Below are 26311 nucleotides of genomic sequence, written 5' to 3'. Positions count from 1 at the left end.
TTTTAACTCTTTATGGCACATCTAATAGCCTCTCTTTTTTCTCTTTCCCTCCAGATCCCCTTCCTCCTCCACTCTCACCCATTATCACAGCTGTGGCCCCACCGGCCCTGTCTCCTTTGGGGGAGTTAGAGTACCCCTTTGGTGCCAAAGGGGACAGTGACCCTGAGTCACCATTGGCTGCCCCCATCCTAGAGACACCTATCAGCCCTCCACCAGAAGCTAACTGCACTGACCCTGAGCCTGTGCCCCCGATGATCCTTCCCCCCTCTCCAGGCTCCCCAATGGGACCGGCCTCTCCCATCCTGATGGAGCCCCTTCCCCCTCGTTGTTCTCCACTCCTCCAGCATTCCCTGCCTCCCCCAAACTCCCCTCCTTCCCAGTGCTCTCCTCCTGCTCTGCCACTGTCCATTCCTTCCCCACTGAGTCCCGTGGAGAAGGCAGTGGAGGTGTCAGATGAGGCTGAGCCACATGACATGGAGACTGAGAAAGTCCCAGAACCTGAGTGCCCAGCCTTGGAACCCAGCCCGACTAGTCCTCTTCCCTCTCCCATGGGGAACCTTTCCTGCCCTGCACCCAGCCCTGCCCCAGCCCTGGATGACTTCTCTGGCTTGGGGGAGGACACAGCCCCTCTGGATGGGACTGACACTCCTGGTTCACAGCCAGAAGCTGGACAGACCCCTGGCAGTTTGGCTAGTGAACTTAAGGGTTCTCCTGTGCTCCTGGACCCCGAGGAGCTGGCCCCTGTGACCCCTATGGAGGTCTATGGCCCAGAATGCAAGCAGGCAGGGCAGGGCTCACCCTGTGAAGAGCAAGAGGAGCCACGTGCACCAGTGGCCCCTACCCCACCTACTCTCATCAAATCTGACATCGTTAATGAAATCTCTAATCTGAGTCAAGGCGATGCCAGTGCCAGTTTTCCTGGCTCAGAGCCCCTGCTGGGCTCTCCTGACCCTGAGGGGGGTGGCTCCTTATCCATGGAGCTGGGGGTATCTACAGACGTCAGTCCAGCCCGGGATGAGGGCTCCCTGCGGCTCTGTACCGACTCTCTGCCAGAGACTGATGACTCACTATTGTGTGACGCTGGGACAGCTATTGGAGGAGGCAAAGCCGAGGGGGACAAGGGGAGGCGGCGCAGCTCCCCGGCTCGTTCCCGCATCAAACAGGTGAGGGGCTCTCCAGTCACTGGATATGTTCGATGTCATGCCACTGTCAGAGGTACAGTCCTGTGTCACTGATACCGTCCCACCTGGCTTATTGAATCCTAGACTCTCAGAGATCTTGAGTCCATCCTTTTATTTTATTAAAGAGAATTATTGATACTTAGAGGGGGAAGTGACTTGCCCAGGTTCGTGGTTACTCAGTCATAGGCTTGGGACTAGAAACTCAGGTCTGTCAAGCCAATATTTTTTCTTGTTGTACCACATTGGCTGCTCTTTTGGTGGGGGTTGGTGGGGAGTGGTTTGGGCCAGAGCTACCTACCTGTTGCTGTTGCTTTTCCGCTGGCCCTGACTGGGATTCTTGGGCTTTGTTACTTGCCATGTTCTGTCCATTCGTCTCTTCTCTTCCCTCCAAGCCTGTGGACCCAACATCTTAGCCCTTGACTTGCTCCTGTAATCCCTCACTCAGGGGCGCAGCAGTAGTTTCCCAGGAAGACGCCGGCCACGTGGAGGAGCACACGGAGGACGTGGGAGAGGACGGGCCCGGCTAAAATCAACTACTTCTTCCATTGAGACTCTGGTAGTAAGGAGAGGCCTCCCATCCCCCAAACATACTTCAGCTGGCCCCTTCAAGATTAAACACCCTTTAAATCCTGCCAGTCCCCTGCACGCTCACCTGCCTGCCTGCTAGCCTAGGGGCTGTCCAGCTATGTCTGTGCTCCTTCTGTCCACTTGTCCCCCAGGCTTCTCTGAAATCTAATGTCAGGCTGAGGCCCAGTTTGGGAGCTGGGGTGTTCTGCTGCTTAGTCCTGGCTCCTGGCTTTCATCTTAGCCAGGGATTTATGCCACCTTCCCCCAACACCAAAGAGGAAAGCAGCTTAGTTGGGGCAGATTTAGCTGCCTCACTTTCCACAACTCTCTGCCCATAAGGTTGCTGATATCGATAGCTCTCCCAGCAAGGAGGAAGAAGATGATGATGATGACACCATGCAAAATACTGTGGTTCTTTTCTCCAACACAGACAAGTTTGTCCTAATGCAGGTACCGTACTTGACTGCTGTAGTCCCATCTTCAGCAGTGGGGCCTGGCACACTGAACATTGGGTGTGTGTGTGTTGGTGGGAGAGTAAATGGGGAAAACCAGGGACCTGCTTCTGGGGATACCAGAAGTTGAGCTTGACACTGAGCTAGGTGTTTGGGATGTAGCAGTGAAAAAGGCAGAAATGGTTTCTGCCCTCTTGAAGCTTATAGTCTAGGGAACACGAGTAATCTTGAAGCTGTAGAATTTTGTCACATGTTACTCCCTCATCCTGACCAGTCTTTACTCATCTTATCTTCCTTTCATTTCTCATTACCTTTTCCACGTCAGGCTGTATCATTTCAAATTACCTGATCAGATGAACGAGGCAAGCTAGGAAGGAACAGGGTTCCATGATGGCTTACAGTGTCCTAGAGCTGAGGATAGACTTTTGGTTGTCCGACTCCCTCCTCTCAGATGAGTGTTGTAGTCAGTTGCCGGGTCTGAGTGGTGTTGAGAATACCAGGTTGGACATTCGGGTTTCTGTGTGTTTCCCCAGGACATGTGTGTGGTGTGTGGCAGCTTTGGCCGGGGGGCCGAGGGCCATCTCCTTGCTTGTTCCCAGTGCTCTCAGTGCTATCACCCTTACTGTGTCAACAGCAAGGTAAGTTCGGGGCCCAGGAGCCTGGGCTGAGGAATGGGTTTGGTGATTTCTTGTTCTACGTCTCTGTCCTGGCAACTCTACTTAAAGCAGCCATTAGTCATAGAAGTTGTTCATCAGTCAACCATGGTTGTCAGTTCATCTTGGGGAAAATTACTTTGGAAACCATAGTGGTCTTTATAAGTTTCTTTGTAGTAGACCATGACTTACAGGTATAATTCAGTCCATTATATGAACTATGAGAACTTTACTGGTAGAAGACATGGTATAGTCTAGACGTAAAATGTAAAATCAAAATCAAACACATGTCCATAAAGAGAAAGCAGTGTTTTTGAGCCAAGCATGATTAGTCATTTTGGGTTTTCATTAATGTTAATTTAGAACTGGTTCACTGCTAACATTCACTAACTTGCAGCAGTAGCAGGTTCTACGTGTTGAAGAAAAACTGAGGGAAATGCAACCTAATTCTGTCCATAGCCTTTTTGGGGACTAGGCTAGTGAAAGATTGTAATAAGGCAGTGGCTGGGTAATGCTGTTCTCCGATCAGCCAAGATCCCTGGAGCTACTAATTTTGGGATGAGGTATACTCAGCATAACCTCCCTGTGTGCCAGGGGAGGTCTGCCCTGTGCACTGGGGTCCTCCAGCCCCGCCCTTGTAAGTTCCACCATCCTGAGAGGTCTGCCCTGCCCTGTGCATCACACCCTGAGGAATTGCTATCTTCTGCACCAGATCACCAAGGTGATGCTGCTCAAGGGCTGGCGTTGTGTGGAGTGCATCGTGTGTGAGGTGTGCGGCCAGGCCTCAGACCCCTCACGCCTGCTTCTCTGTGATGACTGTGACATTAGCTACCACACGTACTGTCTGGACCCTCCATTGCTCACCGTGCCCAAGGGTGGCTGGAAGTGCAAGTGGTAAGAAGACTGGGATCTTCAGAGGGGCCTGGGTCTGAAATGTTAGAGTAGATCTGTTGTTGAGTACAAGGCAGAATCTGGGTTTAGAAGGCCAGGTTGATTGCTTAGTTCACAGTGTGGGCACCTTGGGTGCCTTGGGTATGCTAGGTGCTGAGGGTCTGTCTTTCTGCTGCCACCAGGTGTGTGTCTTGTATGCAGTGTGGGGCCGCCTCCCCTGGCTTCCACTGTGAATGGCAGAATAGTTACACACACTGTGGGCCCTGTGCCAGCCTGGTGACCTGCCCTATCTGTCACGCCCCGTATGTGGAAGAGGACCTACTGATCCAGTGCCGCCACTGTGAACGGTGAGGGTGCCCCTTTCTGCTTACATAGGCCCCCTCCTTCCTGTTCTCAGCCTTGCGTTGTCTCAGTTCATCTCCTCCTGTCTCCCTTCTCCCAGGTGGATGCATGCTGGCTGTGAGAGCCTCTTCACCGAGGATGATGTGGAGCAGGCAGCTGATGAGGGCTTTGACTGTGTCTCCTGCCAGCCTTATGTGGTAAAGCCTGCTGGTGAGTACCAGGTGCTGGGGATGGGGAGGAGGAGTCAGGGTGCCTTGCTTGGGGACTGGGCCTTCAGCTGCCTTGGTTTGTCCTTTCCACAGCACCTGTTGCACCTCCAGAGTTGGTACCTATGAAGGTGAAGGAGCCGGGTGAGTCATAGAAATTCTGAATGCCAAAGCCAGAGGAGAACTTAGACACTTAGTCTGGCTCCAGCCCACCCCAACATCATCTCCTCATTTCCAGAGGAAGAAACTAAGACCTGGGAAGGTTGAGTGGCATGCCCAAGGTCACCCAGTAGGTTAGTGGTGAAATTATGACAAGAACCAAGGCCTCCAGTTTCCTAGGCAGAGTTCTTTCCACCAGGCAACATGGCTGTTGTACTGCTAGAATCTCATCTCCAGAGAGCCCAGAACACAGCTCTTTCTCCTTCGTGAAGGGGCTGGGGCTACTCTGCTTCCATCATGATGTGGGCACTGCTCTTGGCATGCAGTACTGTAAGCTGGCATTCAGCAAGTAGGGGCCCTCCCAGCACCAGACAGCTAGAGAATATATTTGGTGAACCAAGGGTTAATCATGAGTAAAGTCAGGCTTCTGCAGTAGCAGTCTCTAAATCTCCCGGGTCAGTGATGGAGAACTTGGGCCTCTTCTAGTGCCTATTGGTGGCCTGTTTTCTCTAGCCCTCAGACCCCAGTCTGGACTTGTTCCAGCTAGGGTCTTAGGCCGAAACTTGGAGTTCTGGGGTTCCCTAGGGTCTCCATCAGGGGTGACAGGCGCTTCCCTTTTGTGCAGAGCCCCAGTACTTTCGCTTCGAGGGTGTGTGGCTGACAGAAACTGGCATGGCCGTGCTGCGTAACCTGACCATGTCACCCCTGCACAAGCGGCGCCAGCGGCGAGGACGGCTTGGCCTCCCAGGCGAGGCAGGGCTGGAGGGTTCTGAGCCCTCAGATGCCCTTGGCCCTGATGACAAGAAGGATGGGGACCTGGACACTGACGAGCTGCTCAAGGGTGAAGGTCAGGCTGGGGACTCTCAGGGAGTGCCAAAGTCGTGGGAGCAGCGCACCTGTGAGAATTGAATGTGGGGTAGGGCAGTATTGCCACTCCCAATCACCCTCAAGCCACTGTTGGTTTTGTGCAGATGGCTCTGTGGCAAGGCACTCGGCTCTCTGTTCTTAGGTGGCAGGATGACAGGGTTAAAAGGGTCTATGTCTCTGACCTGCCTCTGTCTCTTCTGTCCCTGTCACAGGTAGCGTGGAGCACATGGAATGCGAGATTAAACTGGAGGGCCCCATCAGCCCTGATGTAGAGCCTGGCAAAGAGGAGACTGAAGAAAGCAAAAAACGCAAACGGAAACCCTATCGGCCTGGTAAGGCCCTGAGATGCGGAGGTGAAGTGGTGAGGGGCAGCTGACCAGGTACCCAGCAGCTTTTCAGCCTCAGCCCTGCCTTCTTCTAGGCATTGGTGGCTTCATGGTGCGACAGCGGAAATCCCACACACGTGTGAAAAAGGGGCCTGCTGCACAGGCGGAGGTGTTGAGTGGGGATGGGCAGCCCGACGAGGGTGAGACGGGTGAGGGCTCCAGTGGGGCCTGGGAGAAGGTGGGGATCACAGGACCTCTGGGACTCTGCCAGGGAGGCCTGGGGCAGGGGCACTCACTCAAAGGGCCAAGAGGGTGGTGGGCCCAACTGGTGTTGGGGGAGAGAGTAGGCAGAAAACGTCCCCAGACTGAGTTGGGAGCGGCATGCCCAATGTCCCCAGAAAGGCTGACACCTCCTGTTTTGTCCTCAGTGATGCCTGCCGACCTGCCTGCAGAAGGCTCTGTGGACCAGAGTTTAGCTGATGGGGATGAGAAGAAGAAGCAGCAGCGGCGAGGGCGCAAGAAGAGCAAACTGGAGGACATGTTCCCTGCTTACCTGCAGGTGGGTCTTAGGCTCTGAGGGGCAAGGGCAGTGTCTGCCCTGCAGGGCATGAAGAAGCCTGTTTCTGCCTCAATCCTCCCATAGGAAGCTTTCTTTGGGAAGGAGCTGCTGGACCTGAGCCGGAAGGCCCTTTTTGCAGTTGGGGCGGGCCGGCCAAGCTTTGGACTAGGAACCCCAAAAGCCAAGGGTGATGGAGGCTCAGATAGAAAAGAACTCCCGACCTCACAGAAAGGTTAGTCATGTTGGGGTAAGGTGGTCTAAAGGGGTCCAACTTCCCTCTGTGCTAAGAAGGTGGCAAGAGAATATGGGGGGAGATGGGCTGGTCTCCAGAAGTAGAGGGTGGGCTGCGAGTGCCCTGGCCTTAGAGCTGGGGTCCTGTTCTGGGCATCAGAGGTAAGGCATCTCTGATTGGAGTGGGGACTGTTGCTTGTAGGAGACGATGGTCTAGAGGTTGCAGATGAAGAGTCCCGTGGCCCCGAAGGCAAGGCTGATACACCAGGTGAGGGCTTCTGGGAGGACTGTGTCCTGTCTTGGTTTTACTTCTGTCAGCCTCTTCTGCCTCTAAGTACCATCTGGGTTGGAGACTGGAAACTGTTTGATGCCTTCTGTGGTTCAGGGTGGCCAGTGTGGTACCTCCAGAGTGACCTTGCTGATGGGTTTTTCTCCTGGCAATTGCAGGACCTGAGGATGGGGGTGTAAAGGCATCCCCAGTGCCCAGTGACCCCGAGAAGCCAGGCACCCCAGGTGAAGGGATGCTTAGCTCTGACTTAGACAGGATTCCCACAGAAGGTGAGGCTGTGACTTGTATTCTTCGTGTATAAGGATTCTCCGTGGGAGAAGGAGAGGGTCCCACCTGTGGGAATCTCATCTCTACAGCTTCTCTCTCGGGGAGTCCTGGGCACCTTCCTGTGCCATAACCATTTGTAGCCCTGTGGTATCCCCTCAACTCCCCAGTCTTCCTCGGCAGCATCCTTCACCAATTCTTTGCAGAACTGCCCAAGATGGAATCCAAGGACCTGCAGCAGCTCTTCAAGGATGTTCTGGGTTCTGAACGAGAGCAGCACCTGGGTTGTGGAACCCCTGGCCTAGATGGCAGCCGTACACCACTGCAGAGGCCCTTTCTTCAAGGTGATCTGGATGGGAGTGGTTTGAAGACTAGGTGGGCAGGTGTGGCCAAGCTGGCTCTCTTTCTCTGATCCTGTGCCTCTTGTAGGTGGACTCCCTTTGGGCAATCTCCCCTCCAGCAGCCCAATGGACTCCTACCCGGGCCTCTGCCAGTCCCCATTCCTGGATTCTAGGTTGGTATTTATGCTTAACCTCTGTGGGCAGTCCCTTCTCTCCAACTGGGGCTGTGCTGAGGGGGGGTACTTTGGACACCTGGGTGCTGCTGTAGCAGTACCTCCCTCTGCTCCTTTGTTTGTGGCTGTCCTCTTTTGGGGAAGGGCAGTGGCCTGGGGACTCTGGGCAGTTTGTTTGGGGTGGGGCTTGGCATCCCTGCCCTCTGTGACTCTCTGCCCCTGCGCCCCAGGGAGCGCGGGGGCTTCTTCAGCCCGGAACCCGGTGAGCCAGACAGCCCCTGGACAGGCTCGGGGGGCACCACGCCCTCCACTCCCACCACCCCCACCACGGAGGGTGAGGGCGACGGTCTCTCCTATAACCAGCGGAGTCTTCAGCGCTGGGAGAAGGACGAGGAGTTGGGTCAGCTCTCCACCATCTCACCTGTACTCTATGCCAACATTAACTTCCCCAATCTCAAGCAAGATTACCCAGGTACCCATGGGACGAGGACAAGGGAGACAACCTGGTAACATGACTGGTGCAGGGGTCACTTGCCAAGTCTCCTCTAATGCAATCTCTCTGCCCTCCAGACTGGTCTAGCCGTTGCAAACAAATCATGAAGCTCTGGAGAAAAGTTCCAGCTGCTGATAAAGCCCCCTACCTGGTGAGACAGAGGGAGTCTAGGTCAGCGTGGGAACTGAGGGGTGGGTGTCTTTGGGAAATTCACCTCAGTTCTTTCCATTCCCCACTCCCAAAGCAGCTGGGCCAGAAGGGATCAGCTTTTGGGCAGGCAGTGTGAGTGACATTGTAAGGGATGGGGGCTGGACACGAGATTGAGCCCTAGGCCTAAGGTTCTGTCATCTGTTCTTCAGCAAAAGGCCAAAGATAACCGGGCAGCTCACCGCATCAACAAGGTGCAAAAGGTGAGTGGGGGCCAGGCTGGGCCATGCTATCCAAGTTCTGTAGTGTGGGCCCTTTCTGAGGGTGGGGGGCACGTAGGGCCTGCCACAGCAGCCTGACTGCTCTGTGCCTGGTCTCCCCCCGTAGCAGGCTGAGAGCCAGATCAACAAGCAGACCAAGGTGGGCGACATGGCCCGTAAGACTGACCGACCGGCCCTACATCTCCGCATTCCCCCCCAGCCAGGGGCACTGGGCAGTCCGCCTCCTGCTGCCGCCCCCACCATTTTCATTGGCAGCCCCACTCCCCCCGCCGGCTTGTCTACCTCTGCGGACGGGTTCCTGAAGCCGCCGGCGGGCACAGTGCCCGGCCCCGACTCGCCTGGTGAGCTCTTCCTCAAGCTCCCACCCCAGGTGCCCGCCCAAGTGCCTTCGCAGGACCCCTTTGGACTGGCCCCCGCCTACGCTATGGAGCCCCGCTTCCCCACAGCACCACCCACCTATCCTCCCTATCCCAGTCCTACTGGGGCCCCCACGCAGCCCCCAACGCTGGGTGCCTCATCTCGTCCTGGGACTGGCCAGCCAGGGGAATTCCACACTACCCCACCTGGCACCCCCCGACACCAGCCCTCCACACCTGACCCCTTCCTCAAACCCCGCTGCCCCTCACTGGACAACCTGGCTGTTCCTGAGAGCCCAGGGGTAGGGGGAGGCAAGGCTTCCGAGCCCCTGCTGTCGCCTCCACCTTTCGGAGAGTCTCGAAAGGCCTTAGAGGTGAAGAAGGAAGAGCTTGGGGCATCGTCTCCTAGCTGTGGGCCCCCAAACCTGGGGTTTGTTGACTCACCCTCCTCAGGCCCCCATCTGGGCAGCCTGGAGTTAAAGGCACCTGATGTCTTCAAAGCCCCCCTGACCCCTCGGGCATCTCAGGTAGAGCCCCAGAGCCCGGGCTTGGGCCTCAGGCCCCAAGAGCCACCCCCTGCTCAGGCTTTGGCTCCTTCTCCTCCCAGCCACTCAGACATCTTTCGTCCTGGCCCCTACCCTGACCCCTATGCCCAGCCCCCATTGACCCCTCGGCCCCAACCCCCACCTCCTGAGAGCTGCTGTGCCCTGCCTCCTCGCTCACTGCCCTCTGACCCTTTCTCCCGAGTGCCTGCAAGTCCGCAGTCTCAGTCCAGCTCCCAGTCCCCATTGACACCCCGTCCTCTGTCTGCTGAGGCTTTCTGCCCATCTCCTGTTACCCCTCGCTTCCAATCCCCTGACCCTTATTCCCGTCCACCCTCACGCCCTCAATCCCGGGACCCATTTGCCCCATTGCATAAGCCACCCCGCCCCCAGCCCCCTGAAGTTGCCTTCAAGGCTGGGCCTCTAGCCCACACTCCGCTGGGGGCTGGGGGTTTCCCAGCAGCCCTGCCCTCGGGGCCGGCGGGTGAGCTCCATGCCAAGGTCCCAAGTGGGCAGCCGCCCAATTTTGCCCGGTCCCCTGGGACAGGTGCATTTGTGGGCACCCCTTCTCCCATGCGTTTCACTTTCCCTCAGGCAGTAGGGGAGCCTTCCCTAAAGCCCCCTGTCCCTCAGCCTGGTCTCCCTCCACCCCATGGGATCAACAGCCATTTTGGGCCCAGCCCTACCTTGGGCAAGCCTCAAAGCACAAACTTTGCAGTAGCCACAGGGAACTTCCACCCATCGGGCAGCCCTCTAGGACCCAGCAGTGGGTCCACAGGAGAGGGCTATGGGCTGTCCCCACTGCGCCCCCCATCAGTCCTACCACCACCTGCACCCGATGGATCCCTCCCCTACCTGTCCCATGGAGCCTCACAGCGGGCAGGCATCACCTCTCCAGTTGAGAAGCGAGAAGACCCAGGGTCTGGGATGGGCAGCTCTTTGGCGGCACCCGAGCTTCCAGGTACCCAGGACCCAGGCATGTCCAGCCTTAGCCAGACAGAGCTGGAGAAGCAACGACAGGTGAGTTGACATCCTGGAGTTGAGTCCCCACAAATCTCTGCTGTTTCTGTGCCAGCCCTATGATTGGAGTAGAATGGACTTAACCCTCTTCTCTGTTCTCTGCACAGCGCCAACGACTACGGGAGCTGCTGATTCGGCAACAGATCCAGCGCAACACCCTTCGGCAGGAGAAGGAAACTGCGGCAGCTGCAGGAGCAGTGGGCCCCCCAGGTAGCTGGGGTGCTGAGTCTAGCAGCCCTGCCTTTGAGCAGCTGAGTCGAGGCCAGACCCCCTTTGCTGGGACCCAGGTAGGTAGAGTGGCAAGGGGTGATGGATCCAAGATACTGAAGGTGGCCCCACCTTCATCTACCCCTATCTCTCCTAGGACAAGAGCAGCCTTGTGGGGCTGCCCCCAACCAAGCTGGGCGGCTCCATCCTGGGCCCAGGGGCTTTCCCCAGTGATGACCGACTCTCCAGGCCACCTCCACCAGCCACCCCTTCCTCTATGGATGTGAACAGCCGGTGAGGCTCCAGGGGGTTCCTTGGGGGTAAATCAAAGGAACAGATAGTACTACCATCGTGCTGCCTCTGATTTTCCCATCTCTCTAATCCTCCAGTATCACTTACTTTTCGCCATTCCTTCCCCCTCACCACATTAACTCCATCCTTCCCTACTGCCCTAACTCCATGTTCTAGCTCTTTTTCATCCTAATTTTGTCTTACTGACTACTGCATATTCTTGCAGGCAACTGGTGGGAGGCTCCCAAGCCTTCTATCAGCGAGCACCCTATCCCGGGTCCCTGCCATTACAGCAGCAGCAGCAGCAGCAGCTGTGGCAGCAGCAACAGCAACAGGCAACAGCAGCAACTTCCATGCGACTTGCCATGTCTACTCGCTTTCCATCAACTCCTGGGCCTGAACTTGGCCGCCAAGCCCTTGGTTCCCCCTTGGCGGGAATTGCCTCCCGCCTGCCAGGCCCTGGTGAGCCAGTGCCTGGTCCAGCTGGTCCTGCCCAGTTCATTGAGTTGCGGCACAATGTACAGAAAGGACTTGGACCGGGGGGAGCTCCATTTCCTGGTCAGGGCCCCCCTCAGAGACCCCGTTTTTACCCTGTAAGTGAGGACTCCCACCGGCTGGCCCCTGAAGGGCTTCGTGGCCTAGCGGTATCAGGCCTTCCTCCACAGAAACCCTCAGCTCCACCAGCCCCTGAACTGAACAACAGCCTCCATCCAACACCCCACACCAAGGGTCCCAATGTGCCCACTGGCTTGGAGCTAGTCAGCCGGCCCCCCTCAAGCACTGAGCTTGGCCGCCCCCCTCCTCTGGCCCTGGAAGCTGGGAAGTTACCCTGTGAGGATCCTGAGCTGGACGACGACTTTGATGCCCACAAGGCCCTGGAGGATGATGAGGAGCTTGCTCACCTGGGCTTGGGTGTGGATGTGGCCAAGGGGGATGATGAGCTGGGCACCCTGGAAAACCTGGAGACCAACGACCCCCACCTGGATGACCTGCTCAACGGGGATGAGTTTGACCTGCTGGCCTATACCGACCCTGAGCTGGACACTGGAGACAAGAAGGACATCTTCAACGAGCATCTGAGGCTGGTGGAGTCGGCCAATGAAAAGGCTGAGCGGGAGGCCCTCCTGCGGGGTGTAGAGCCAGGACCCTTGGGCCCTGAGGAGCGCCCTCCCCCTGCTGCTGATACCTCTGAGCCCCGTCTGGCATCGGTGCTCCCTGAGGTGAAGCCCAAGGTGGAGGAGGGTGGGCGCCACCCTTCCCCTTGCCAGTTCACCATTACCACCCCCAAGGTAGAGCCAGCACCTGCCACCACTTCACTAGGCCTGGGGCTGAAGCCAGGACAGAGTGTGATGGGCAGCCGGGACACTCGGTTGGGCACAGGACCTTTTTCCAGCAGTGGGCACACAGCTGAGAAGGTCCCCTTTGGGGCCACCGGAGGACCATCAGCTCACCTGCTGACCCCCAGCCCACTGGGTGGCCCAGGAGGGTCCTCTCTGCTGGAAAAGTTTGAGCTAGAGAGCGGGGCCCTGACCTTGCCTGGTGGACATGCATCTGGGGATGAGCTGGACAAGATGGAGAGCTCGCTGGTAGCCAGTGAGCTACCCCTGCTCATTGAGGACCTGTTGGAACATGAGAAGAAGGAGCTGCAGAAGAAGCAGCAGCTTTCAGCACAGCTGCAGCCTGCCCAGCAACAGCAGCATTCCTTGCTGCCTACCCCAGGCCCTGCTCAGGCCATGTCTTTGCCACATGAGGGCTCTTCTCCTGGTTTGGCAGGACCCCAACAGCAGCTTGCTCTGGGACTTGGAGGTTCCCGACAGCCAGGCTTGGCCCAACCACTGGTGCCCACCCAGCCGCCAGCTCATGCCCTCCAGCAGCGCCTGGCCCCCTCCATGGCCATGGTGCCCAACCAAGGGCATATGCTAAGTGGGCAGCATGGGGGACAGGCAGGCTTGGTGCCCCAGCAGAGTCCACAGACAGTGCTGGCACAGAAGCCCATGAGTACCATGCAACCGTCCATGTGCATGAAACCACAGCAGCTGGCGATGCAACAGCAGCTGGCTAATAGCTTCTTCCCGGATACAGGTAACCTCAGCTGCAGGCACTGGCTGTGTTACTCAGGGGTGATCACTGTTAACACCAAATGCTCAGTGAGGCTTCAGACCCAAAATACTCCCTAGTTAAGGGAGATGGAATGCAAAGAGCTTTGGCTAAATACCATATTAGTGGTGTAGGTAGAAGCTTTGTGGCTTTTAAAGGAGAATGGTGCCTGGCATATGGCAGGCATTCAGATGTTTGAGTGAATGAATGGAATGGATGCCTGAAGCCTGATTAGCAAAGAATTTGTAGCTGTGGTGAGACCCAGAGATTAGAACTTGGAGAGAAGTGTACGAAAAAGCAATCAGGTTGGTGAAAAGATTAGTGAGACTTAAGGCAGGAATGCTGATGGGGAGTATGTTTGGAGACAGTGGAGTGATTTGCCTGGAGTAGGCTTTGAGTGGAGGGAAGTGAGTGGGTGCTACCATAACTTAGGAGAGGTAGGAAGGGGGCCCAGGTTGAAGAAGATGTCAAATTATAATAGCATTTATTGAGTAATGACTATTTACGAAGCAGTGTGTGAGCGCTTTACATTCATTGTCTAATTTAATCATCATAACAAACTCATTAAATAAGTACTGTTATTCTAGAAAAGGAAACTGAGGCATGGAGTTTAAGTAACTTGCCCAAGATCACACAACTAACGGAGCTAGAATTTGAGCCCTGGGCCTCTGATTCTCTTAACTGTTTCACTGTTTCAGAATAGCCAGGAGAGAAGGAATTTGGTTAGTCCTCTTAAAAGAAGGGAGTCAGTTAAGTTTTTTAAGTTTTCTGAGCAGTGGAGAAATTTACGACATACAGGATTTTAGGGAGATTTAAGTTTTTGGTGGCTGCTTGTTTCTCTTTTTCTACCCACCATCCTGGGCAGTCAGGAGACTGGGCTGTAGGTGATGCATATTGTGCCCCAAACAGCTCTGGCCGTCTAGGGCTTTGGCACAATGGCCACATCTTGAGTTCTTGGGCTGCACTTAGTTGCCCTAAGAACACTACTTTTGAAGAATGCTTTCTAGGTCATAAAGTGTGCTCATATTCTTGTCACATTTGATACTCTCAGTAGCTCCATGACATAGGCAGAGTAGAGAATCAAGCTCTCTATCAAATAGAAGAGTAAACTGGGGCACAAGCACTGTGCAAGTGGAAACAGGGCCACATGTCCTGTGAATCACAGAACTGAGTCTGCCTGGCTACTTATGCTGCCTGGCTCCTAGTCCAGTGTCTTTTCACCACACCATGCTGTTCTCAGCTTGGTAGAAGTCAAGGTGTTGGAACAGCAGACATGGAATGGAGCATTGACTTCAATGCCCAGCTCACTTGGCTCTTCTCTCTCCAGACCTGGACAAATTCGCTGCTGAAGATATCATCGATCCCATTGCAAAGGCCAAGATGGTGGCTTTGAAAGGCATCAAGAAGGTGATGGCTCAGGGCAGCATTGGAGTGGCACCTGGTATGAACAGGTAAGACTTGGGGGGTAGGAGGGTTGGTCCTTTCCTTTTCCGATCCTTCCCCTATCCTTCCTGATCTTTCTACTTGTCCAACCTCTTTGCTTTTCAATATTCCTCATCATGTCCTTTTTGCTTTGGCGGACTCTAGGCAACAAGTATCTCTGCTAGCCCAGAGGCTCTCAGGGGCACCCGGTGGTGATCTGCAGAACCACGTGGCAGCTGGAAGTGGCCAGGTAAATGGTCAGGTGGGAGTAGGAACTTGTGTCGTGTGCCATTGGGCCACCCTTCTTAGGGCCTGGTACAGACACTGACCCTTTATTAGTCTCTCTCATCACAGGAGCGGAGTGCCAGTGACCCCTCCCAGCCTCGTCCCAATCCACCCACTTTTGCCCAGGGAGTGATCAGTGAGTATGCGCATGGGGAGGCATATGTAAGGAAGTGACTTGGGGCATGTGGGGACAAGAGGGCTTTGGGTCACCATTTTGCAGTCCCTGACTCCCCACTTTCTTTCCCAGATGAGGCAGACCAGCGGCAGTATGAGGAGTGGCTGTTCCATACCCAGCAACTCCTCCAGATGCAACTGAAGGTGCTAGAGGAACAGATCGGGGTGCACCGCAAGTCCCGGAAGGCTCTGTGTGCCAAGCAGCGCACTGCCAAAAAGGCTGGCCGTGAGTTCCCAGAGGCTGATGCTGAGAAGCTCAAGCTGGTTACAGAACAACAGAGCAAGATTCAGAAACAGCTGGATCAGGTGGGGATGGCAGACCTTGACCTAGCAACCAGGAGCCTGGAAGGAGGGATGGCATGGGTGGGCAGGCTTCAGGCTGACCTCCTTGACCCTCCCATGTTAGGTCCGGAAACAGCAGAAGGAGCACACTAATCTCATGGCAGAATATCGGAATAAGCAGCAACAGCAGCAGCAGCAGCAGCAGCAGCAACACTCAGCCGTGCTGGCCCTTAGTCCTTCCCAGAGTCCCCGGCTACTCACCAAGCTTCCTGGTCAGCTGCTCCCTGGCCATGGGCTGCAGCCACCACAGGGCCCCCCGGGTGGACAAGCTGCAGGTCTTCGCCTGCCCCCCGGGGGCATGGCACTACCTGGACAGCCTGGTGGCCCCTTCCTCAATACCACCCTGGCCCAACAGCAGCAACAGCAACATTCTGGTGGGGCTGGGGCCCTGGCTGGCCCCTCAGGGGGCTTCTTCCCTGGCAGTCTTGCTCTTCGAGGCCTAGGACCTGACTCGAGGCTTTTACAGGAAAGGCAGCTGCAGCTCCAGCAGCAGCGCTTGCAGCTGGCCCAGAAATTGCAACAACAGCAGCAGCAGCAGCAGCATCTCCTAGGACAGGTGGCAATCCAGCAGCAACAGCAGCAGGGCCCAGGGGTACAGACGAACCAGGCTCTGGGTCCCAAGCCCCAGGGACTTCTGCCTCCCAGCAGCCATCAGGGCCTCTTGGTCCAGCAGCTGTCCCCTCAGCCACCCCAGGGACCTCAGGGCATGCTGGGCCCTACCCAGGTGGCAGTATTGCAACAGCAGCAGCAGCACCCTGGAGCTTTGGGCCCCCAGGGCCCTCACAGACAGGTGCTTCTGACTCAGCCCCGGGTGCTGAGTTCCCCCCAGCTGGCACAGCAGGGTCAGGGCCTTATGGGACATCGCCTGGTCACAGCCCAGCAGCCGCAGCAACAACAGCACCAACAGCAGGGATCCATGGCAGGGCTTTCCCATCTCCAGCAGGGCGTGATACCACACGGTGGGCAGCCCAAACTGAGCACTCAGCCTATGGCCTCCTTGCAGCAGCAGCAACTACAGCAGCAGCAGCAGCAGCTACAACAACAGCAGCAGCAGCTTCAGCAGCAGCAGCAGCAGTTACAGCAACAGCAGCAGCTACAACAGCAGCAGCAGCAGCAGTTACAGCAGCAGCAGCAGCTTCAACAGCAGCAGCAGCTACAGCAACAGCAACAGCTTCAGCAGCAGCAGCAGCAGCAGCAGCAGCAGCAGCAGCAGCAGCAGCAGCAGCAATTACAGCAACAGCAGCAGCTTCAACAGCAGCAGCAGCAGATGGGCCTCTTGAACCAGAGTCGAACTTTACTGTCTCCTCAACAGCAGCAGCAGCAGCAGCAGCAGCAGCAGCAGCAGCAGCAGCAGCAGGTGACACTTGGTCCTGGCATGCCAGCCAAGCCTCTGCAACACTTTTCTAGCCCCGGAGCCTTGGGCCCAACCCTCATCCTAACGGGCAAGGAACAAAGCATTGTAGAGACGGCTCTTCCTCCAGAGGCCACCGAGGGGCCCTCCACACATCAGGGAGGATCGTTAGCAATAGGGACTGTACCTGAGTCAGTGGCTACTGAACCAGGAGAGGTAAAGCCCTCACTCTCTGGGGACTCACAACTCCTGCTTGTCCAACCACAGGCCCAGCCTCAGCCCAACTCTGTGCAGCTGCAGCCACCTCTGAGGCTCCCAGGACAACAGCAGCAGCAAGTTAACTTGCTCCACACAGCAGGTGTGGGAAGCCATGGGCAATCAGGCAGTGGATCATCTTCAGAGGCCTCATCTGTGCCCCACCTGCTGGCCCAATCCTCTGTTTCCTTAGGGGAGCAGCCTGGGCCCGTGACCCAGAACCTTCTGGGCTCCCAACAGCCCCTGGGACTAGAGCGGCCCATGCAAAATAATGCAGGGCCACAGCCTGCCAAACCAGGATCTGTCCCCCAGTCTGGGCAGGGCCTGCCTGGGGCTGGAGTCATGCCTACAGTGGGTCAGCTTCGAGCACAGCTCCAAGGAGTCCTGGCCAAAAACCCACAGCTGCGGCACTTGAGTCCTCAGCAGCAGCAGCAGCTACAGGCGCTACTCATGCAGCGGCAGCTACAGCAGAGTCAGGCAATACGCCAGACCCCTCCCTACCAGGAGCCTGGGACCCAGCCCTCTCCCCTCCAGGGCCTCCTGGGCCGCCAACCCCAACTTGGGGGCTTCTCTGGATCCCAAACAGGCCCCCTGCAGGAGCTCGGGGCAGGGCTTCGACCTCAGGGCCCACCCCGGCTCCCTGCCCCACAAGGAGCCTTATCCACAGGACCAGTCCTTGGCCCTGTCCATCCCACACCTCCACCATCCAGCCCCCAAGAGCCAAAGAGACCTTCCTCACAATTACCTTCCCCTAGCTCCCAGCCCCCCTCTGATGCCCAGCTTCCCACCACCCAGCCAGGAACCCCCAAGCCCCAGGGGCCACCCTTGGAACTGCCTCCTGGGAGGGCCTCACCTGCTGCTGCCCAGCTTGCGGATACCTTCTTTGGCAAGGGCCTCGAACCTTGGGACCCCTCAGACACCCTAGCAGAAGCCCAGAAGCCGGAGCAAAGCAGCCTGGTACCTGGGCATCTGGAGCAGGTGAATGGGCAGGCGGTGCCCGAGCCACCCCATCTCAGCATCAAACAGGAGCCTCGGGAAGAGCCATGTTCCCTAGGAGCCCAGGTGGTGAAGAGGGAGGCCAACGGGGAGCCAGTAGGGGCACCAGGTACCAGCAACCACCTCCTGCTAGCAGGCCCTCGCTCAGAGGCTGGGCATCTGCTCTTGCAGAAGCTTCTACGAGCAAAGAATGTGCAACTCAGCACTGGGCGGGGGCCTGAGGGGCTGCGAGCTGAGATCAACGGCCACATTGACAGCAAACTGGCTGGGCTGGAGCAGAAACTACAGGGTACCCCCAGCAACAAGGAGGTGAGTACTCTAGCTGGAGTGGAACAGACAGTGGGGTCCAGTGCCCGGGGGCTGAGTGAGCAGGTCTGGGTAAGACAAGAGGCGAGAGCTCTGAGGAGGATAGCAGCCTTCAATGTGGTTTATCTGGCTTAGGATACAGCAGCAAGGAAGCCTTTGACACCGAAGCCCAAGCGGGTACAGAAGGCAAGCGACAGGTTGGTGAGCTCCCGAAAGAAGCTGCGGAAGGAGGACGGGGTCAGGGCCAGCGAGGCCTTGCTGAAACAGCTGAAACAGGTGACCCCCAGGAGCCAGTCCCCTGGTCCCATCCCAGGATGGGGGGCAGCCTGGCCCCCAGCTGTGCAGTGGCAGAGATGTACATGCTGCGGGTTTCCAACCATGTCATCTTGCCCCTCCTAGGAGCTGTCCCTGCTGCCCCTCACGGAGCCTACAATCACCGCCAATTTTAGCCTCTTTGCTCCCTTTGGCAGTGGCTGCCCAATCAACGGGCAGTGCCAGCTGAGGGGGGCCTTTGGAAGTGGGGCACTGCCTACTGGCCCCGACTACTATTCCCAGCTGCTTACCAAGGTCAGAAAAATGGCAATACCTTTTGGGGATGATGAGGTTCTTGGGGAGGTGGAGATGGGGATGGCAGGCTTGAGGAAATTGCTGACATAGTGTAGGGCCAGGAGATTATGTCAGTCTCCCTATGCCATCTTGCACACAACACCCCACCCCACCCCCAGAATAACCTGAGTAACCCGCCGACACCACCCTCGTCGCTGCCCCCCACCCCACCCCCATCGGTGCAGCAGAAGATGGTGAATGGTGTCACTCCATCTGAAGAGCTGGGGGAGCACCCCAGGGATGCCGCCTCTGCTCGGGATACTGAAGGGACCCTGAGGGGTAAGTCAGGAGCAGAGTGGGCTTCTCCTTCCCTGGTAGGACTTGGTGGCTGGGGTCCAAGCCAATTAGTGTGCCCTGTTGTACAGTTTAAGATAGGAGTGGGTTGCATGTTGTTCTGTGTATATACATGACTGGGTATATGAGATAGGGACTTCTTCAGGACTGACTAATTGGAGGCAAGGATGGGCTTCTGGAGTCCAGAGCAAAGGTAACAGAGTAGGGAGAGTGTTAATGAAACTTTTGCTTGTAAGGAATAGCCCAGCTTCAGTGGGTATGAACTACAGTCAGATCTGGATTTGAATTCTGGCTCCTGTGTTCCTTTAGCTGTGTTACTGCAGCCAAGTAACTTGACTGACTTGTGTGAGCCTCAGTTTTCTTACTATGAGATAGATAATCCCTAATGGATTTGCTAAGAGGCTATAAGCAAAGCATGCACCTGAAGAGTCCACTCCTTAGAAAGTTTCAATATGGCTCATCTGCCCCAAACTGCTAGATGGGTGGATGGGTAGACAGTGGTCGTGATGGCTAAGCTAGATCTTGTACTAGTTAGGGCTGAAATACGGGGAGAAAGCACCATCGGCTCTGGCATCTCTCAACCTGGCTTTTCTTTTCCTACCTACCCCTCAGATGCTTCAGAGGTGAAGAGTCTAGACCTGCTGGCCGCCTTGCCTACGCCTCCACACAATCAGACTGAGGATGTCAGGTGCAGTTGGGGCCAAAAATGGGGTTGAGGAATTGGGGTGGGAGACAGGTTGCCTTATTTTTCCTTTGGCTAATGGCAGATTCAAGTAAGGCTGTGACATCTGCTGATCTCTAGATTTGGGAGAGGGTATCTGCCTGGCTGTAGCAGTGATTGTTTACTTTTGGCCCACAGGATGGAGAGTGACGAGGACAGCGATTCTCCTGACAGCATTGTGCCAGCTTCATCCCCTGAGAGCATCCTGGGGGAGGAGGCCCCTCGTTTCCCACAGCTGGGCTCAGGCCGGTGGGAGCAGGATGACCGGGCTCTCTCCCCCGTCATCCCCATCATTCCTCGGGCCAGCATCCCAGGTAGAGGCTGTTCTGGGCATGGACCAGACCTGGCCAGGCCAGGCTGCATTGTCAGAAGCTGGGGAGAGAGGCACCTGCAGCTTATTTATACAGATCTCTCTTTCTCAGTCTTCCCAGATACCAAACCTTATGGGACCCTGGATCTGGAGGCCCCTGGGAAGCTGCCTGCCACAACTTGGGAAAAGGGCAAAGGAAGCGAGGTGTCAGTCATGCTGACGGTTTCTGCTGCTGCAGCCAAGGTGTGTCCTGGGGGTACCTCGGAGGCCAAGGTGGTGCTAGTCAGGGAGCAGTCCTAGAATCTTGTCTGGATAAGTTTAGTCATTCAGAACTGTGTTGAGAACCTACTGTATGAAAGCCTGAGCTGGACTGTGGGATTAGGGAAAATGAAGCACGAGGGATCCTTGACCTCGAGGGGCTCATAGTTCAGTGGTAAAGAGGCAAGTCAACAAATAGGAGAGTGTGTAAAATGTGACAAATGCTGCAAGACAGCACGTCCCTGGTCACATTGGGTGGAACTCTGTTTTTGAAAATGTTACCAGGTTTTTGTGGTCAAAGGAAATTAGAAATCCCAGTTAAAATAACAAAACAGTTTTTTTATGACAAGACTCTTCACATCCTTTACTTTGCCAACGTGTATTGTGAGTTTCCAAGTAGTGGATGTAGCATGTGTCATTTCTTAAACTTAGTTGACACCGGTCTCTTTTTTATGGAGCTCCCGTTAGTGCCCACAGCAGTTTGGAGAAGGAGAGCTGGATGGCAGAGGGCAAGACTGACCGGCCGATTGGGAAATTGTATTCTGGGTGTCCTTGTTCCCACCAAGCTGGTGGGAGTGCTCACTCCACACGGCTCTCCCACCCCCTTTCCTGCCCTGGCAGAACCTGAATGGTGTGATGGTGGCAGTGGCAGAGCTGCTAAGCATGAAGATCCCCAACTCCTATGAGGTGCTGTTCCCAGAGAGCCCCGCCCGGGCAGGCATTGAGCCTAAGAAGGGGGAAGCTGAGGGCGCTGGTGAGTATGGCAGGGAAGCTCCTTGGGACCTGCAAGGAATGATTCTGGTGGGAGGCTCTGACCCCTTCCTTCCTGCAGGTGGGAAAGAAAAGGGTCTGGGAGGCAAGAGCCCAGAAGCTGGCCCTGATTGGCTGAAGCAGTTTGATGCTGTGTTACCTGGCTATACCCTCAAGAGCCAGTTAGACATCTTGAGCCTTCTCAAACAGGTGGGTCTGTTGGAGGAAAGGGGGTGGGTATCTAGCTAGGACAGAGAAGGCAAAGGGTTTTTGGGCTAGTGGAATCTGGGTGGGAATAGAGAGGGGACTAGTTAAGTGAGGAGCTGCCACTAACCATCCAGGGCATCTTCCCATAGGAAAGCCCAGCCCCAGAGCCACCCACCCAACACAGCTACACCTACAGCGTCTCCAACCTGGATGTGCGACAGCTTTCGGCCCCACCTCCTGAAGAGCCCTCCCCTCCCCCTTCTCCCTTGGCACCCTCTCCTGCCAGCCCCCCGGCTGAACCCTTGGTTGAACTTCCAGCTGAACCTTTAGCTGAGCCACCAGTCCCCTCGCCTCTGCCACTGGCCTCATCCCCTGAATCAGCCCGGCCCAAGCCCCGAGCTCGGCCTTCTGAAGAAGGTGAAGATTCCCGGCCCCCTCGCCTCAAGAAGTGGAAGGGGGTGCGCTGGAAGCGGCTGCGGCTGCTGCTGACTATCCAGAAGGGCAGCGGGCGGCAGGAGGATGAGCGGGAAGTGGCAGAGTTTATGGAACAGCTTGGCACAGCCCTGCGACCTGACAAGGTGCCTCGAGACATGCGGCGCTGCTGCTTCTGTCATGAGGAGGGGGATGGTGCCACTGATGGGCCCGCCCGCCTGCTGAACCTGGACCTGGACTTATGGGTGCACCTCAACTGTGCCCTGTGGTCCACAGAAGTATACGAGACGCAGGGTGGGGCTCTGATGAATGTGGAGGTTGCCCTGCACCGAGGACTGCTCACCAAGTGCTCTCTATGTCAGCGCACTGGTGCCACCAGCAGCTGCAATCGCATGCGTTGCCCCAATGTTTACCATTTTGCCTGTGCCATCCGCGCCAAGTGCATGTTCTTCAAGGACAAGACCATGCTGTGTCCAATGCATAAGATCAAGGGGCCCTGTGAGCAGGAGCTGAGCTCTTTTGCTGTCTTCCGGCGGGTCTACATTGAGCGGGATGAGGTGAAGCAAATCGCCAGCATCATCCAGCGAGGAGAGCGGCTGCATATGTTCCGTGTGGGGGGTCTTGTGTTCCACGCCATTGGACAGCTGCTCCCCCACCAGATGGCTGACTTCCACAGTGCCACTGCCCTCTATCCCGTGGGCTACGAGGCCACTCGCATCTACTGGAGCCTCCGTACTAACAACCGCCGCTGCTGCTACCGCTGCTCCATCGGCGAGAACAACGGGCGGCCAGAGTTCGTGATCAAAGTCATGGAGCAGGGCCTGGAGGACCTGGTCTTCACTGACGCCTCTCCCCAGGGTGAGCAAGGGGCCCTTGAAGTGGTAGTGTGAAATTGGGCAAGTTTCTCCCAGAATCACCTTTATGATGTTGAGAGGAGATCTGTGGGCTCCTGGGGAGGGATCTTCCTCCCCAACTTTGGGCAGGTGAAGGTCTCTGGAGATCCCCAGAGAAAATGTTTTGGCATCTCTCAGTCACCTTGAATTCCCTTGTAATTGAAGGTATTTCGCTTGTCTAACTGCATGTATTCCAGCTCCTTTTCCTAACCTTGTGGAACTAAAGGATACAGTTCTGAGACCCTGTCATCTAGCTCACCCAATCTGATCCTCAGGTTCCTTATGGTTGTTTTTCGCCAGATAAAATCTTCTGATCTTAGTTTTCGCGTTAATGATAAAAGTAACAGTAGGTGTCATTACATTTTAGCAAGCACGTCCTGTGTGATACAAACTAAGCTGAGTGATTCATGTAGGTTATTTTGTTCACGCAATTCTACAAGGTAAGTACTATCAGTATGCCAAGTTTATACATAAAGGAACTGAGTCATAGAGAGATTTGAGTGTTTGCCTTAAGGCCCCATGGCCAGTATTAGAAACTGAACCCAAGTCTTCTCAACTCCAAAACATGCCTCTTGTTCTGGCTCTCAGTAAGGCCCGTGGCCTGTGCTGGGTACCCTGGGCCCTGGGTTCATGTTTCTGTGTCACAGGGCTCTCTGATGTCCCTCCAGGGTTGTTGAGGGAGACTGAGACTGGGAGGCCAAGAGGGGGTCCTGAGGAACCACACACTCTCGTGACAGAGGGATGAGCAGCTACAGAAAACAACTATAGTTTTGGATCAAGGTTAGGACTGAGGTTAGTGAGCAGAAGAAGTTGCCTCTGAGGGCTGCTCTCTTTCCTCTCCTCTCAGCGGTGTGGAATCGCATCATTGAGCCTGTGGCTGCCATGAGAAAAGAGGCTGACATGCTGCGGCTCTTCCCTGAGTACCTGAAAGGCGAGGAGCTCTTTGGGCTGACGGTGCATGCGGTGCTGCGCATAGCTGAATCAGTAAGGAGGGGGCCGAGGGCTGGGAGCCAGGTGGGCACCGGGAGTGTTGTTCCTGCCCCAGAAGTACTCAGGCTAAAGTGAGCATGATCTGTGCCCACAGCTGCCTGGAGTGGAGAGCTGCCAAAATTATTTATTCCGCTATGGACGCCACCCCCTGATGGAGCTCCCGCTCATGATCAACCCCACTGGTTGTGCGCGATCAGAGCCTAAAATCCTCACACACTACAAACGGTGAGCTTATGGCTGCAGCCAAGGGATGTGGGTGTGGGGCTTGGTAGGCACCCTCTGGCCAATTATGAGTATTCAGGGTTACAGATCAGAGTTCCCTTGGAGAGACTGGGGGGATAACTTTAGGCCTCCTGATTAAAGGGTACACAGGATCACTAGGGTATCCCTTTCCACCTCCCCCAACCCAGGTGTTCTGGGTTGACCTGTCATCCAGGGACAGACTTATCTTGGGCACCCTGGGAATGACCATTGGGGAGGATCTGGGTAGACAGTGGTGAAATATTATGAAATGTATAGAGGACCCAGTCACCACCTTCCTTTCCTGTTTTGTTTCTGGGGGCCTGTGATTCTTCCAAACCTCAGACAGATGCCCTATGAGTGCTAGGTTCACCATCCCTTCCCCAGGCTGAGTTGGTGTCAAAAATAAATAATTAGGAATATAATAGGAAAATAATAAAACCTTACATTTGTATAGCACTTTATACTTTTTTTTTCAAAGCGTTTTCACATCCATTATCTCATTTGATCCTCACAACAACCATATGAGGTAGGTAGGGCAGGTGGTATGATCCCCATTTTACAGCTGAGAAAACTGAGACCCAGAAAAGTTAAATGACTAGACAAAGGTCGCACAGCTGGGACCAGAGCCTTGCCACTTGACTTGTGGTTCACTGTTCTTTGTGTGTACCACAATAGCCTGACCTTGGTCCCTGGGTAGAGGGAGGCAGAATCCATGGTAGCAGGGCTTTCTTGGAGGCCTTTGGTTGCTTCTTGGGCTGCTGTAAAGCGTCAGACTCTGCCCCAGTCAGCCCTAATCCTTGATGCTCTGTAACAGTGGTTTTCAAACTGTGTGTGTTCCAGAAAGCCCTGGAACACATAAACTGAGTGGGGAGAACGTGGCCCTCCCCATGCATAACTCCCCCTTCCCCAAATTGGATTCAACCAGAAAAATTCTGTTTCCACCTAGTTTATGTATTGGAGTTCCTGTAAAGTTTTGTTAAAAAAAAAAATTCTGCTGTATAAAAAATATAATCAAAAACGTTTGAAAACCACTGATCTGGGATGGGCAAGAATTTGGCTGGTGCCCTAGGGTGGTGGAAAGGCATCCTGCCAGGCAGCAGTAATTCCCCTGCACTGAGCCATCTGCACAGAGCCCAATCGTATGTCAGAGTAGGGGACAGTCTGAAGAAAGGAAAGGTTACCACCTTTTGGCTGTGAATTCAGAGCCAGTTTTAATTCAGATCCAGCCCCGTGTGGTAGACACGGCTACCAGTATAAGCAGGAGCTTCCAGCATAAGCAGGAGGTAGGACTCAGATATTTGAGCAAATCCTGAGCTTAAATTCCAGGCCTGAGCTGCTTAGGGAAGATGTCCCAGAGGAGCACGGCCTTGAGTCCAGTTTGGCAGGAGGGTGGTAGAAGGTAGGGTGATGGGAGAGCAGGCTCAGTGTAGGGGAATCAGGGCCCCTTCCCTCCCTTCACACCCCCACCCCCCATCCTGGGCTCTCTGTGCCACCCAGGGTGTTGGAAGGGTCCCTGTAGCTAGTTGCTGCCTCACCAAAGCCAAGACCCAGATGCCTCCACTCCATTCCCAAGGCAGCACACACCCCTAACTGGAGTGTCACACATCCCAGGGAGGAAGCGGGTGGTGTGCGTCTGCTCTGAGGGAGAGCTGTCTTGTCATGGACTATATCACCTCCCAGGCCCCACACTCTGAACAGCACCAGCATGTCCAAAGCATATCAGAGCACCTTCACAGGTGAGACCAACACCCCGTACAGCAAGCAGTTTGTGCACTCCAAGTCATCTCAGTACCGGCGGCTGCGCACCGAGTGGAAGAACAATGTGTATCTGGCTCGCTCCCGTATCCAGGGCCTGGGGCTCTATGCAGCCAAGGACCTAGAAAAGCACACAATGGTCATCGAGTACATTGGCACCATCATTCGCAATGAGGTGGCCAACCGGCGGGAGAAAATCTATGAGGAGCAGGTATGGGCTGGCAGAGGGGCCGTGATAGTGCATGGTCCACACTCAGCCAAGGGCAAGGGGCAGGACTGGGGCCAGAGGAGCAGGTGGAAAGCTGTGGGAAGAGGAGGGGAGAGGCAGAAGAAAGGAAGAATAAGAAACAAAGATAAGCCCACTACCTGATCCCACCACCTCTGCTGCCATTCTCTGATATTCTTGCTGCTTCTTCTGCAACCTCTGCCTTTCTAGAATCGAGGCATCTACATGTTCCGAATAAACAACGAACATGTGATTGATGCTACGTTGACTGGAGGTCCTGCCAGGTGAGAGAAGGATGAGAAGAAGGGATTTACGGGTCCCTGAGGGTGGCATTCTGGGGGTGGGCCAACAAGGAACCAGAATCATCCAACTCAAATTGCTTGACATCTCTGACTCTGTCTCACTGCCTAGGTACATTAACCATTCATGTGCCCCTAACTGTGTGGCAGAAGTTGTGACATTTGACAAGGAGGACAAAATCATCATCATCTCCAGCCGGCGAATCCCCAAAGGAGAGGAGGTAAGAGGAAGCATCCTCAGTGAGTGACAAAGAAGCTCCT

General features: G+C 55.5%; 1 protein-coding gene across 12 annotated transcripts in view; it reads left to right on the top strand.

The window, feature by feature from the left end:
• The window catches only part of KMT2D (lysine methyltransferase 2D), a 39178-nt gene that overhangs the window by 9876 nt on the left and 2991 nt on the right, over nucleotides 1-26311 (top strand). The window contains exons 12-56 of one of the 12 annotated variants that reach the window (XM_064490943.1): nucleotides 55-1163; nucleotides 1627-1740; nucleotides 2088-2198; nucleotides 2734-2838; nucleotides 3566-3747; nucleotides 3927-4091; nucleotides 4187-4296; nucleotides 4389-4436; nucleotides 5077-5298; nucleotides 5531-5650; nucleotides 5740-5853; nucleotides 6073-6203; nucleotides 6288-6435; nucleotides 6637-6702; nucleotides 6882-6992; nucleotides 7194-7331; nucleotides 7417-7501; nucleotides 7732-7973; nucleotides 8072-8145; nucleotides 8354-8404; nucleotides 8529-10340; nucleotides 10448-10627; nucleotides 10705-10841; nucleotides 11065-12920; nucleotides 14263-14386; nucleotides 14523-14607; nucleotides 14697-14778; nucleotides 14890-15122; nucleotides 15223-17742; nucleotides 17932-18069; nucleotides 18202-18342; nucleotides 18466-18633; nucleotides 18792-18951; nucleotides 19579-19654; nucleotides 19826-20001; nucleotides 20110-20240; nucleotides 20877-21009; nucleotides 21088-21215; nucleotides 21362-22502; nucleotides 23385-23521; nucleotides 23622-23752; nucleotides 24249-24296; nucleotides 25451-25736; nucleotides 25962-26035; nucleotides 26163-26271. In XM_064490943.1, the coding sequence (XP_064347013.1) occupies nucleotides 55-1163; nucleotides 1627-1740; nucleotides 2088-2198; nucleotides 2734-2838; nucleotides 3566-3747; nucleotides 3927-4091; nucleotides 4187-4296; nucleotides 4389-4436; nucleotides 5077-5298; nucleotides 5531-5650; nucleotides 5740-5853; nucleotides 6073-6203; nucleotides 6288-6435; nucleotides 6637-6702; nucleotides 6882-6992; nucleotides 7194-7331; nucleotides 7417-7501; nucleotides 7732-7973; nucleotides 8072-8145; nucleotides 8354-8404; nucleotides 8529-10340; nucleotides 10448-10627; nucleotides 10705-10841; nucleotides 11065-12920; nucleotides 14263-14386; nucleotides 14523-14607; nucleotides 14697-14778; nucleotides 14890-15122; nucleotides 15223-17742; nucleotides 17932-18069; nucleotides 18202-18342; nucleotides 18466-18633; nucleotides 18792-18951; nucleotides 19579-19654; nucleotides 19826-20001; nucleotides 20110-20240; nucleotides 20877-21009; nucleotides 21088-21215; nucleotides 21362-22502; nucleotides 23385-23521; nucleotides 23622-23752; nucleotides 24249-24296; nucleotides 25451-25736; nucleotides 25962-26035; nucleotides 26163-26271 (13652 nt within the window). Of the gene's footprint in view, nucleotides 1-54; nucleotides 1164-1626; nucleotides 1741-2087; nucleotides 2199-2733; nucleotides 2839-3565; nucleotides 3748-3926; nucleotides 4092-4186; nucleotides 4297-4388; nucleotides 4437-5076; nucleotides 5299-5530; nucleotides 5651-5739; nucleotides 5854-6072; nucleotides 6204-6287; nucleotides 6436-6636; nucleotides 6703-6881; nucleotides 6993-7193; nucleotides 7332-7416; nucleotides 7502-7731; nucleotides 7974-8071; nucleotides 8146-8353; nucleotides 8405-8528; nucleotides 10341-10447; nucleotides 10628-10704; nucleotides 10842-11064; nucleotides 12921-14262; nucleotides 14387-14522; nucleotides 14608-14696; nucleotides 14779-14889; nucleotides 15123-15222; nucleotides 18070-18201; nucleotides 18343-18465; nucleotides 18634-18791; nucleotides 18952-19578; nucleotides 19655-19825; nucleotides 20002-20109; nucleotides 20241-20876; nucleotides 21010-21087; nucleotides 21216-21361; nucleotides 22503-23384; nucleotides 23522-23621; nucleotides 23753-24248; nucleotides 24297-25450; nucleotides 25737-25961; nucleotides 26036-26162; nucleotides 26272-26311 lie in introns of all 12 variants that reach the window. The other 11 variants (XM_064490936.1, XM_064490938.1, XM_064490939.1 and 8 more) reach the window with 11 other exon arrangements.

Source organism: Camelus dromedarius, chromosome 11 (genome assembly GCF_036321535.1).
Source record: "Camelus dromedarius isolate mCamDro1 chromosome 11, mCamDro1.pat, whole genome shotgun sequence".
Classification (NCBI taxonomy): domain Eukaryota; kingdom Metazoa; phylum Chordata; class Mammalia; order Artiodactyla; family Camelidae; genus Camelus; species Camelus dromedarius.
The sequence above is the reverse complement of the archived record's forward strand: the minus strand, read 5'-3'. Positions and strand labels throughout refer to the sequence as shown.